Source organism: Gadus morhua, chromosome 2 (assembly GCF_902167405.1).
Source record: "Gadus morhua chromosome 2, gadMor3.0, whole genome shotgun sequence".
Taxonomy (NCBI): domain Eukaryota; kingdom Metazoa; phylum Chordata; class Actinopteri; order Gadiformes; family Gadidae; genus Gadus; species Gadus morhua.
Genome location: NC_044049.1, coordinates 7,450,692 through 7,462,961, shown reverse-complemented (window position 1 = coordinate 7,462,961; position 12,270 = coordinate 7,450,692). Strand labels below are relative to the sequence as shown.

At 51.1% G+C, this 12,270-nt stretch overlaps 1 protein-coding gene across 1 annotated transcript in view; it reads right to left on the bottom strand.

Annotated features, from left to right (window-relative positions):
* dnm2a (dynamin 2a) overlaps positions 1–12,270 on the bottom strand; it is a 28,564-nt gene that overhangs the window by 12,984 nt on the left and 3,310 nt on the right. Inside the window, 12 exon segments of the mRNA XM_030338930.1 lie at positions 1,298–1,325; positions 1,328–1,367; positions 1,570–1,656; positions 3,052–3,190; positions 5,198–5,265; positions 5,853–5,988; positions 6,390–6,532; positions 6,654–6,814; positions 6,926–7,024; positions 7,436–7,639; positions 8,172–8,321; positions 8,814–8,887. Of these exon segments, the coding sequence (XP_030194790.1) occupies positions 1,298–1,325; positions 1,328–1,367; positions 1,570–1,656; positions 3,052–3,190; positions 5,198–5,265; positions 5,853–5,988; positions 6,390–6,532; positions 6,654–6,814; positions 6,926–7,024; positions 7,436–7,639; positions 8,172–8,321; positions 8,814–8,887 (1,329 nt within the window).

Sequence of the window (12,270 nt, the reverse complement as noted above, 5' to 3'; positions counted from 1 at the left end):
GGGGGTGGGGGGGGTGGGGGAATGGGGCGTTGGGGGGGGGGGGGAGAGTGACACGCGTACACTACACACAGCCCCCTGCGTGCCATGTGACAGCCCACCTGTTGCCGGCGCACCCAGGGATGCTGCCGTCATCCAGCCTGCTGAAGTCAAGACTGAAAGTTGACGTGACGTGGAGAAGGGGTTAACATCCCCAGCTGACCCCGCTGACAAAACATCAATACGCCAAATCCAACTGGGCATGCGGATGCTTTCAGCAGAAACCCCAAACACAGGCACACACAAACGTGCAAGCAAAGATACGCAGGTTTGCTTTTGTTCATGTTTCGATGGCATCACCGCTCCCGTTTTAATTGCAACTCTAGGGGGGGAGGAACCCGGGCGGGGGAAAGCCCGCCGGGGACGTCGCACTGAGGGCGCCGCTGGAGCGAGTGACGGCTACACGCACTCTGGGTTAGCTTCGGCGGCAGACTGCGGCAGCAGCTGTTGCATGGTGCCGGCCATGGGTAACCACGGCGACGACGACGAGGATGATGGCCACGCCTCCAACTCCTCGCCATCCGCCAAGAGGATAAGTTTGGCATTGTCTAGTGGCCGCTTAGCGATCGTGCACGCCTGCCGGAGGTCGTTAAGGCACCAGCGTCCAGTGGTGTTTGTATCGAGCTTTGCAGGCCGTCCTCCCCACTACACACCGACACACACACACACACTAAGGCAGAGTCCAAACACATCCCGGGATACAATCCTCTATTTGTCACGATGCTCTATTCTGTATCCATCCTCCAAAGTGTGGCCAGCAGTACTTTCTAAGAGGAGACGCTTCCTTATTAGACTGAGTGACTCTTCATGTTAGCAACTCTTCACTTCACGGTCAGCTACTCTTCTCTACTGTCCCAGGGGCAGCAGTAGCCGCTCTGAGCTTCTTCAGAAAACCTACGAGTTCATTCCACTGATCACTGCCCCGGAGTTGTACAAACGCAAATGCGAGTTAGCGGTGGGGATATTAGGGGGTTAGGGTTATGATTAGGATTACTTATGACGATGATTAGGATACTATGACGATGCTTATACCGAGACCAGGATCGTAAATGAGGCTGCAAGGCAGGCTGGGAAGACATATTTGGTCGGAATGGTTGAAAGGGCGGGGTGTATACGTGTCAAATTCAATAAAAGGTCACAACCCAGATGGGAATGGCCATTCGGGTTGAAAGACTGTGTTGCATGCGTGTCTGTGGAATTAATGAGTTTGTGTGTGTATTTGTATGTGTATGTATGGAGAGTGCAATAGAGGAAGACATACTTAGCAAAGCCTATGAAGTCTTCATGTTGGTGTTGATGTAAGACAGCTCAATGTCGATCAGAAGCAGAACCTTGGATTAGAGGCAGACATTAATAACGATAACGCACTAATTGGCCATGAAAGGAAAACTGAAATAGCATTTCCAATTAGAAAGTAAAGTCACACAACTAACTGCATCACACCGAGGCTTGTGGCGCTGGGAGCAGCCAGTGAGGATAAACAGATAGCAGGAACCTCTTCTTCCAATAGCCGCTCATTAAATCAGAACCCACCTGATCCTTGGTCTTGCCCTCTCTCTCCCTGACGAACGTGGTGACGATCCTCTCCGTCTCCTCCCGAAGTCGGGGGTAGGAGTTGAGCTGAAAGGCAAACACGGCACAACTCTGTAGCACTGACGGCTCAGGCATACCGGCATGTCTGCATGCATCCAGTCAAGAGTTAGTTAAGCGAGATGAGCGATAATTAAAAGGAAGTTGTCTGTCTGTCTGTCTGTCTGTCTGTCTGTCTGTCTGTCTGTCTGTCTGTCTGTCTGTCTGTCTGTCTGTCTGTCTTGTGCGCACGTGTGTGTGCGCGCACGTGTGCGTGTGCGTGGTGCATGTGTGTGTGTGTGTGACGGACGGACAAACTTAACAGAAGAGCCAGAATTGAAAGTAACCAATATTCTGCAAACACATAGAGGCCAGCATCTGTATTCGGGGTATATTCTCTTCTGGACACATTGTAAATGGTAAATGGCTTGTTATATACTATGAGGTGAGAAAGGTCCTCACCGTCAGGACATGGATCACTTTATCTGGATCATAAAACCTTTGATGACCCTTAATTTGCTGCGGTTAATAATAAACAGATGCGCCAATCTATGCAATTGCGTCATATCTGGCTGATAGAGACGCCTTGATACACGTCAGATAATGTTAGTATTAGTGGAGAAGGTCCAAGGGAAGGGTATGAGACAGAATGAGATGCTATAAGGGATGGCAATCTCAGCGACTGTTCCCAAAGGCAGAGGGGCAGGCAGGCGCAGCGTGCGTGTGGGGCATGCAGGTCTCTCCTCTGTCCACAAGGGGTCAGCGGAGCCCTGTTACTATGGAAACACGCCCCAGTCCGAGCTCACTAACAGGCCCCAATCAAAGAGAGCCTTGAGGGGATAGTCGTTATCGGTCCCTCTCTCTGCATCGTTGCCTTTCCATCCGGCGAGGCTGATAGCAGCATGACTATCTGCCATGTGGGTCAGTGAGACCGCGAAGCACAGCCCACTGCGGGGGCCAAAACTAGAGGACACCCGGGTCGGAGAGGGCCTCTGTATCACTAGGCCTGAGCATTCTGCAGGGGAGGGGGCAGTGCAGGGAAGCGTAGGTCAGCGCTAAGCGCATGGGAATAAACAAGTTCACTTTCATGTGAGGACATCAAAGTGAGGTATTTAGGAGGAGGGAGAGCAGAGGAGGATGAAGAGGGAGTGTGAGCGCACATTTTAAGGTGCTCCAAAGGTGGTACAGCAGGAGGAGGAAAGGTGGCGAGGGGGGGGGAGGCATAGTCATTTGTAGGCTTCCACAAAAGGATTGAGAGGAGCAGGACCCAGGGAGAGATGGGTGAATAGGACCAAGAGAGAGATGGGTGACCATGTGGGGTGGGGGTGATTGCTGGAAGCGGTCGATAACATGAGCGCGTCCATCTTCGTTGGCGGATGAGGGAATGTGTCCTGAAAACAGGGTCATCTCCTATGATCCCGTCCCTTTCGTCATCCCCCTGGTTACCTTGGCGGCACACTTCATGACGAGCGCGGTGAGCTCGGACACCACCAGGTCCACACATTTGAGGCTGGGCGCTTTCAGTTTGCGGATCTGCTGTTTGACCATGGCCTCGAAGGCCATGTCGGGGGTGAAGAGGCCCGTTCTGAGAGGGCATGTCGGGGTGGGTGCGTGGGGGTCAAATGTTGAGTGGGGGGATGCATGAAGAGAGAAGGAGGGAGAGAGGAAAATAGAGTGACGGGAGAAGAGGAAGAAGTAGTGGTGTTTAGTTGGTGGTCTGGTTAACAATTTTCAAAGAAAATTAGAGGACTCGCTTTCAAAGAAGACGAGGCCTAGGACAAGCGGCAGGTCATCTCAGAGTCTTAGCAAGCCCGCGGGCCCCTGTATCACGGGGCCAACTAGGGGACACATAACAATAATTGATCGGTACCTAGGTACCCCTGTGTTGGGAGGACAACCACAGCGCCAATAAGCCAGGTGAACCCCTGAGGCCTGCCGCTTGTCCAACGGGACGAGTCCAGAGATGCTGGGGAGGCATGGCGATCCACGCACCCCCCCCCCCACCGAGTGAACATCTCATCGCCACGGCGACAGCGGACGCGTCACAACACTCCACAACAAGACAGCGCTGCCCGGGCACAGGGCCGGCCGGGCGGGGCCGTGGCGGTCAGAGAGTGGGGGGGCAGACGGAGGGAGGGGGGAGTGGGAGGGTGGGGTAAACCGCACGCAACACCTTTTGTCCTCTCATCCTCACCAATCACAGGAACAACAAGAGGCAGAGGTGTTATTGTGTGACGGTGAACCCTCCCCCCCTCTCCCATCCATGGGGTGAGTGTGATTACACCCGGACCCCCCCCCCCCCCCCCCCCCCCCCCCCCCCACATAACCACCTGCCGCACCCCGTGCCCAGGCTGGGGTCGGGAGAGGTTGGACGGCTGCAGTACCTTGTTGGTGCACTGCCTGACCGTGTTGATGAGCTCCTGAATGACCAGATCGATACATTTGAGACAGGGCGTTTTCAGCTTAACGATCTGCTTTTTGACGATGGCCTCAAACGCCAGGTCGGGGGTGAACAGGCCCGTTCTGCGGACGCACAGAGAGAGACACAAAGCGCAGAGGGCGGGACAGAGACGACAGAGTTAAACGAGGACAAGAGCATGCGAGCAAACAGACAGACAAGACAAACACGGGGGATCGGAACAATGGATACACGCGGGATATGCTTCATAAATCCCGCGGGGAAATCCAGTCTCTACATTCAACCCATCCTATGAGTCCCACAGGGTTACACTCGGGAACCAGCTCCAGATGCAGTGCCCTTGCCTCGGTTATGGGCAGTGTAGGAGTGTCTTAACTTGCATGTTTTATGGATGTGGGGGGAGAAAAGGGGGTTCGAACCAAGGACCTTCTTGCTGTGAGGCAGCAGTGCTAACCACTCCTCTCGGACCCCAGAGGTCCGAGAGGATAAAACAGAAATTGACACAACCCGACATGAAGGCACATCCAAACAGACAAGAAGTCACATTCAACAAACAGACAGGACTGACATCCAAAAGAACAGACAGGAAGTCACATTCAACAAACAGACAGGACTGACATCCAAAAGAACAGACAGGAAGTCACATTCAACAAACAGACAGGACTGACATCCAAAAGAACAGACAGGAAGTCACATTCAACAAAGAGACAGGACTGACATCCAAAAGAACAGACAGGAAGTCACATTCAACCAAACAGACAGGAGGTAACATCATAACAGACAGACAGGAAGTGACATCCAAAAAAAATAAATGATAAAAGGAAGCAAGAAAACTGTGGCTAAATCATAACAAAACCGAACATCATGATGGATTGTGTGCATTAGCAGAAAACACAGAGCGGAAGAGACAGAAAGGTCCGATGGTTCGTGTTCACACAGGACCACAGAGAAGCAGAAGTGACCCGGAAGGCAAGCGCGGAACAGGAACACCTTTTTCTCAAGTTTCACAGATGGCGGCTGCAAAGAAAATACATTGCGGTCGGAACCGACGGTTACAACGAATCTAGGGATGTCGTACGGGGAGAGGACGATGAGTTAGCAGAGGGACAGAACACAGTGTGGCCTCTGCCTGACTACATCTATGGACTCCAGAGGCTGCTGCACTCTACTTGCCTGACACCGTGGACGTTTTTGATGGCGTGGCTAATCTCCCTCCTCAGCTCCTTCTCGTCAAACACAATCTGGAGGGACGTAGCATACAAGAACGTTAGCAAGCAACCCATTACACGCGCCTACCGGGGTAGGGAGGGGACTGCGCTAAGCATTCGAGTCCAGAGACATCTGTCCTGTACTTGATGCACACAAACGTGCACACTTGTACACACACACACACACACACACACACACACGTGATACCACAGCCCGGTATCGTGTGTGTATCGTGTGCGTGTGCATCGTGTGCTTCGCGTGAGTGTGCATCTGTGTATGTGTATCTGTGTGCGGGGGACACTTCGCTACTTGATCCAGAAATGCACACTTGTACACACACAATACCACGCTGTGAGACAGACGTCCACACAGCACGGTATCGCGTGTGTGTGCGTGCGACTGTGCGCGCAAGTGTGTGTGCGTGTCCCGACTTGACCAGCTCAAGGACATCCCACAGTTGTGGCATTGTGTGTGTGTGTGGGATTGTGTGTGCCCCCCCCCTTTGACCAGCTCAAGGTCAAGGCCATCTCACAGCGTGGTATCGTGTGTGTGTGTCTGTGTGTGTCTGTGTGTGTGTGCGCCGCGCACACACACACACACACAAGCGTGCGTTTCCCACCTTGACCAGCTCGAAGGGGAAACGCTCGTGGAAGATGCGGTTGATCTTAGCGCCGCCCGACAGCTCGTTGGTGTCCACCTGGTCGCCGGAGCCCTCGATGCACTTCTCAAAGTCCACCCCGAACTGCTGCACCAACCTGAACCACGCAGGGGAGGGGAGGGGGGGGAGGGGTAAAGAGAAACAACAAAAGGTCAAGGTCTCATTGATATAATAACGCCATGTTTTTCTCGATGCAATGTATATCTCAATACTACAATTCTGTTAACATTGCAATATGATTTAAAAAAAAATGTCAATCATTTTTTAAATGAGCCATACAGAACAGAACCTAGGTGGTGCAAATTGCCCACAGGCGAATGCAGTACAGCGCCCTCTGTAGGACGGTATCATTTATTTGCTTCCATTACAGAAATAAAAATGTTTTTAGGTCAACCGATGCAAAGAATCCTGATGCTGACATGGTAATGGTTTATTTCAGCCCCATCCAAAAGGACAAACTTCCGTGTTAGTGGAGGGGGGGGGGGTGAGTGCACTCACTGCAGCAGGGCCTTGGTCTTGCGCTGGGGGTCATCTGGACTGAAGTTCTTGTACTCCGCCACCTCCTTCTCCAGGCCGAGGTACTGCTCTGCAGCTTGCTGCGCAAGTCCCGGCAACGTGTCCCGGATGTGGTTCGTCAGTTGCTAGCGCCGGGGGGGGGGGGGGAACCAGTTTGGAGTATTTAGCAGTCAACACTATACAGTATGCATGCCAGTGGATTCATAACAACTCCGAGCTGTCCTGGTCCGAGCCAATCCAACAGACCTGGTTGAGGGCCTTCTGCAGGTGAGGCGTGCCCATTCGCTCCGCTATGTGTCTGTAGGACGGGTGCGACAGGAAGAACTTCCTCTCGGCGGCCATGGCGGCGCCGATGTCCTTCTTCCCGTCGATGTCCTTCTGACTGCGGTTCACCACGCCGATGTAGCCTGGGGGACGACAACGATACACGCAACGCGCCGACGCCCAGAGTCAACACAGGCCTCCGGCAGAGGAAGGAGGGTTTCTCTGTGTGGGCCGTCTGCAGCCGGTGGGCCTACCTCGTCGCAGGGGCAGGAGCTTGTTCTCCAGGATGTCCTTTGCGTCCGTTCCCTCGTCCATCAGGTCCAGTTTGGTGATGACGCCAATGGTGCGAAGACCTTGTTGTGTATAAAAAGTGTGTGTGAGTGTGAATAGCCGTTACAAGCCGTTTTGAAATATCGGCGTATTCCGACATCACAAGTGGGCGTGTCCACCTAGATCTGTGCTGGATAGATCAATCTACCCGCCTACAAAGTGGACCGTAGCAAACGTTGCTCCTCTATCCGTCATACATCTAGGAGGACACGCCCATTTGTGATGTCAGAAGAGGCCGATCTTCTAAACGGCTTGTCACGGATAATCACACTCACACCTGGTGGCATGTCACCTTTAAGATGGATTCGTTATATCTAGACGTTTTGCTGTTCCCCAAATCCTTATGGCCTCCATTTGCTTTCAATACATGCACATATAGTCCCTGAATAAGAGAGTTCTCTTGAACTATAGATGCTTTGTGGGGGACGCCTCACCCTGGGGGTCCACCTCCTTGGCGATCTTCAGGGCGTCCGAGTTGGCCAGGTCGGTGTTGGCCGGGGTCACGGCCAGGATCAGGCAGCTCTCCTTGGTGATGAACTGCATCAACATGTCCCTGATCTGGTGCTCGATGTCCACCGGCTGGTCGCCGACGGCAACCTTGGTCATCCCCGGGAGGTCGATGAGGGTCAGGTTCAGGACTGAAAGGAAGAGGCCCAGAGGGGGGGCGAATTAAGGGCTGCGTTTGGACTGACGTGTGTGATGTCCGAAACAGTTTTGTTAGGACTCCTAACAAAACGGCGGCGGACATCACACTCGTGACTTGTGTCAGTGAGTGAGTGAGTGAGTGTGAGAGAGTGAGTGAGTGAATATGAGAGTCTGAGAGAGAGAGTGAGTGAGTGTGAGTGAGTGAGTGTGAGAGTGAGTGAGCGAGTGAATATGTGAGTGTGAGAGTGAGTGAGTGAGTGAGTGAGTGACAGTGAGAGTGTGAGAGTGAGTGAGTGTGAGAGTGAGTGAGTGAGTGTGAGAATAAGTGAGTGAGTGAACGAGTGAATATGAGAGTGTGAGAGTGAGGGTGAGTGAGTGAGTGACAGTGAGTGAGTGAGGGTGTGAGAGTGACTGAGTGTGAGAGTAAGTGAGTGAGTGAGCGAGATTGTGAGAGTGAGTAAGTGTGAGAGAGTGAGTGAGTGAATGAGTGAGTGAGTGAGTGAATGGGGGAGGCTGCTCATGTACCGTTCGGGGAATAAACCCTAAGGTTTATGGGGATGGGAGAGATTCCCTTGTTGGAGCCAGTTATCCTTTCGGTCTCCGCTTCGATCTCCGACCGAACCTCCTCAAAGTCCACAAACTTCTTGTTTTTGCAATGCAGGAACTCGGCATACTCTGCTCTCAGAAGGAGGGAGGGAGGGAGGGACAGGGAGGGAGGGATGAGGAGGGAAGGAGGACGCAAATGTGGCATTTGATAGTACATTATCCATCACAGTCAGACTACAACACCTTACTAGGCTTGTTATTACACCTGTTCACACATTTCAGAAAATCTAAATAAATAGTCATGCCAAATATGCTTTCAAACGAGTCTAATCAGTTTGTCCTCACTATCAAACTAGGACAAAATTATCCTACCATAATTGCTGGTTGAAGGTAAACCTAGTAAACAGCTGTACTGGAGAGTAGATTGATGGTGGTGTGCATGGTGGAGGGAACGGCAGGTTAAAGCCCAATCCCATTTCTACCCCTTACCCCTTCCCCTTACCCCTCCCCCTTGTTTTGAAGGGGTACGGGTAAGGGGTACGGGTAAGGGGTAAGGGGTAAGGGGAAGGGGTAAGGGGTAAGGGGTAGAAATGGGATTGGGCCTAAGTCTGTGACTCTTACCTGCTTTGTTGTTGACCAACTGTAGGATGAGAGGTCTGCGGGTCACAATGCCAGAGCCGCGAGGGAGGAAATCCCTGAAAGAGAGAGATGAGTAAGACCGGCATCATCAAGGAAGACACAGAGATATAGACAAGGGATACGCACGCACGCGCACACTCACAAGCACGGGGAGTGACAGGAGAATCCAATAGGAATAGATTGAAATAACAAAAACCAGGGAGAAAACAGACGGTAGGATAAGGATGGCAGGGTGGAGTACAGTAAAAGATGAGGAAAGAGGGAGACAGAAAGAGAATTATTCATTACACCAAGGTCCACTTCCTCCCGGCAGGGCCAGGGAGTAAATTGATGAGCGACAAGGAATTTCACACCTTAAAGTCCCCCCCCCCACCCCCAACCTCCCCCGAGTCCAAATCAAATGGGACAGTCATTTTCTCTCATCATTAGAACCGCACGGATCAGTTCGTACACAGCACGCACGTACACTGTTGCCTTGATGCGTACATACATTGATTTCACCACGCAGCGCGCTTTCCAATCGACAAGCTACTTCCTCATGGTGGAATTTGACAGCTCTGTGGCTGCGTTTGGAGGAGGGGAGGGGGGGGGGGGGGGGCCTTCGGTGGGCTCCTGACTGGAGGGGTCACCAATGAGAGCATTGCGGCGATCGACAAATAACCTAAATAAGTCAAAAGAGGGATACACTATACCTAACAATGGCCGGCTGCATCCCCTTTCAAAAGCACCGTTTTCCACTAGTGTGTCTCGCCACCTCAGTGCACAATTAATGAATGGCATGCATTTTCACCGCAGCCTTGCCTCGCACAAAAGGTCAAACGCAGCCATATGTGTAAGAGGGGGGAGGGCATGAGCCGTGCTAAAAGAGAGTGTACACTACTTACAGGAAGCTCAACTTAAAAAGGAAATAAGACGGGGACAGGGGGGGCAAGGGGGGGGGGGGGGTCTTTTTGGCAGCCATGCTTGCACATTCCCCTTGAAGTGACCGGGTTCCTGGGGAAACTGTTAGGTCAGCAGTCATCATAGGGCCCTTTTCTCTTGACCCATCTGCTCTGCCCCTGACAGCTCCATACCCTGCGCAATGCGAGGGTAAAACGCTCTACACATGGGGTGGATCAGCAACACGGGGCGGGCAGTCGTGCCAACCCTAGCTGGCAAATTAGCTTTTATTTTGGTTTAAAATAAAAACGATGTTAGCTTAACTGAACCATATTAATGGTACTATCCTACAGAGGGCGCTATATTGTCTTTCTGTACTTTATGTTCTTAATATCGCATCACCGTATAAATATAGAATTGCAATTGTTAGAGTTTCAATACCAATTATATGGTCACCCTTAAATCAATGTGATATTGTATATCAGGGGATCCCTGCCAATTCCATGCTCCGTTATCTAATCGCTCTCCTAACTTTCTCCTCCCTTTGCCTCCAAAGTGGCCATATTGACCAGCCTTAGGGTGGGAGGATATTGTACTATGTGGCTCCCGACTTGGACTCAAAAAACTGGCAGCCACATGACAGCGGGGGAGAGAGACGACCAGAGTGAGAGAAAAAGAGAGTGGGAGAGAGAGACGGAGAGAGTAGGAGGAGCAGCCATTGACTGCTATATTCCAGGCATTTCACCCTTTTGCTGAAACAGTCGGGGGAAACATTCTAGAAAAAAATCACCAGTCTGTGTGACCAGGCATGAGTATTGTCCGGCACATAATGCAGAGCGTACGCGTACGGGGGTATGTGTCACCGTGACTCACAAAAGAGAAAGCCCTGGTGGCCGTGGCTCGACTCAGTGTTAGAGGGGAAGAGAGGGCGCGTGGGAGAGTGAGCGAGAGTGCGAGAGAGTGACAGACAGAGAGTAAAGAGGCCAATTAGAGGACGGCATCAACAGGGGTCCTTTAAATGCTAATGTGTTTGCCTAATGCGACTCTGCAGGCACACGGTGCTCTGGCTTGGGCCCGGGCCGAGGAACCACCGCCTCAGAGTGGCGGTCCACCGTATGTGTGACATCTAGTAGGGCATGAGGGCCGGGCCAGCGCCGACTGGACCGTAGGCCATGAAAACGCCCAGAGGAAAAAGGCTATTGTCTCTCCCTTTTCAAATTGGCTCAACCCATCTGGTCAATCATCCCTAGAAAGCCACTGCTAGGAAAGCAAAGGCCTACTTCAATAGAACAGAGGGGCCAGACTTCCATTATTGATGTGCTGTAAATGATAGAAGAGGCTGAACAGATTGCGTTTCATTTCATGCATTATGCATGTCCGGGCAGAGACCCATCGCAGTCTTTGGGTTACCTACTCTTGCGCAGAGAAAGAGAGGAGGACAGCGAGAAAGAAGAAACGTCTACACCAGCTCTTCCACAGTGCCACTTCCCTTTGGTTTCTAAACCAAATCACCAGGTTTTAATTGGCGTTTGTACGCGTGTCTGCGTGGGTCCGTGAGAGACAGGAAGAAAGATAGACGGTGCGGCTGCAACATGTTATTATGAGGGTGTAAATACACAAGCAAGAGTGTGGTTTGGTAAGACAAGGCTAATTCTAAAGGATCTTTTACGTTGCACCAAACCTATAATCGTGGTGACCCGCATTCCCACAGCAGCCTGTCAGATTTCACCCCGGGCACCAAAAGCACTGCGCTGGTCACAGTTTGGTGGGAAATACGATCACTTTTGTGGTTACGCTAAATGAGTGAGTTTGTAAACCATTGAAACACACTTTACAATGTAAAGTGACAAATAGACTAAATTCTAAGTGATAAATAGACTAAATTCTAATACATGTAAAGTTTACATCAATAATATACGACTCTGTTTATATTTATTTATTATATATTATATATTAGAATTGGAATGTTGTCAACTTGTTTATTACATGGATTCCAGAACCTGCCTTCAGGAGTTGGCAAACCAGTATTGTAGCGATATCATTATTTAGCCTGCTAGCAGCCTATCAGATAAAGGTCCCAGCCCATGCCAGCTTTGCATTGCTAGATATGACCTTGCACCCCCCACCCCTCTCCAGGACAATGACATCACGACAAAGTAGTACACACACACACACACACACACACACACACACATTAACCGTACATGTTTCAGCTTTTGTGGTTTCTATACGTGCATTGTAAGTGTGGGATAGCTGGAAAGTGTCTGGGTCTTCTAAAGAACACCAGAGATCAAATACAATTACACCCAGAAGGCAGGAAGTGATGCTACAGCATTAGTGTCATGTTTGAATATTTGAAAAGGTTAAGGTCATCCACAGTTTCAATGATTCGCCCGCCAGTCTAGACAATTTGATATCTGTACCTTCAATTTATCTGCAATGGGAGACAACCACATAATCAGTGACAAATGATGTGAATGATGAGCTTGACTTTGTCACATATTAAATGGAGTGGTTTAGGGCCATATAGTATTTTGTGCCTTCCCGTGTCTATAATTAT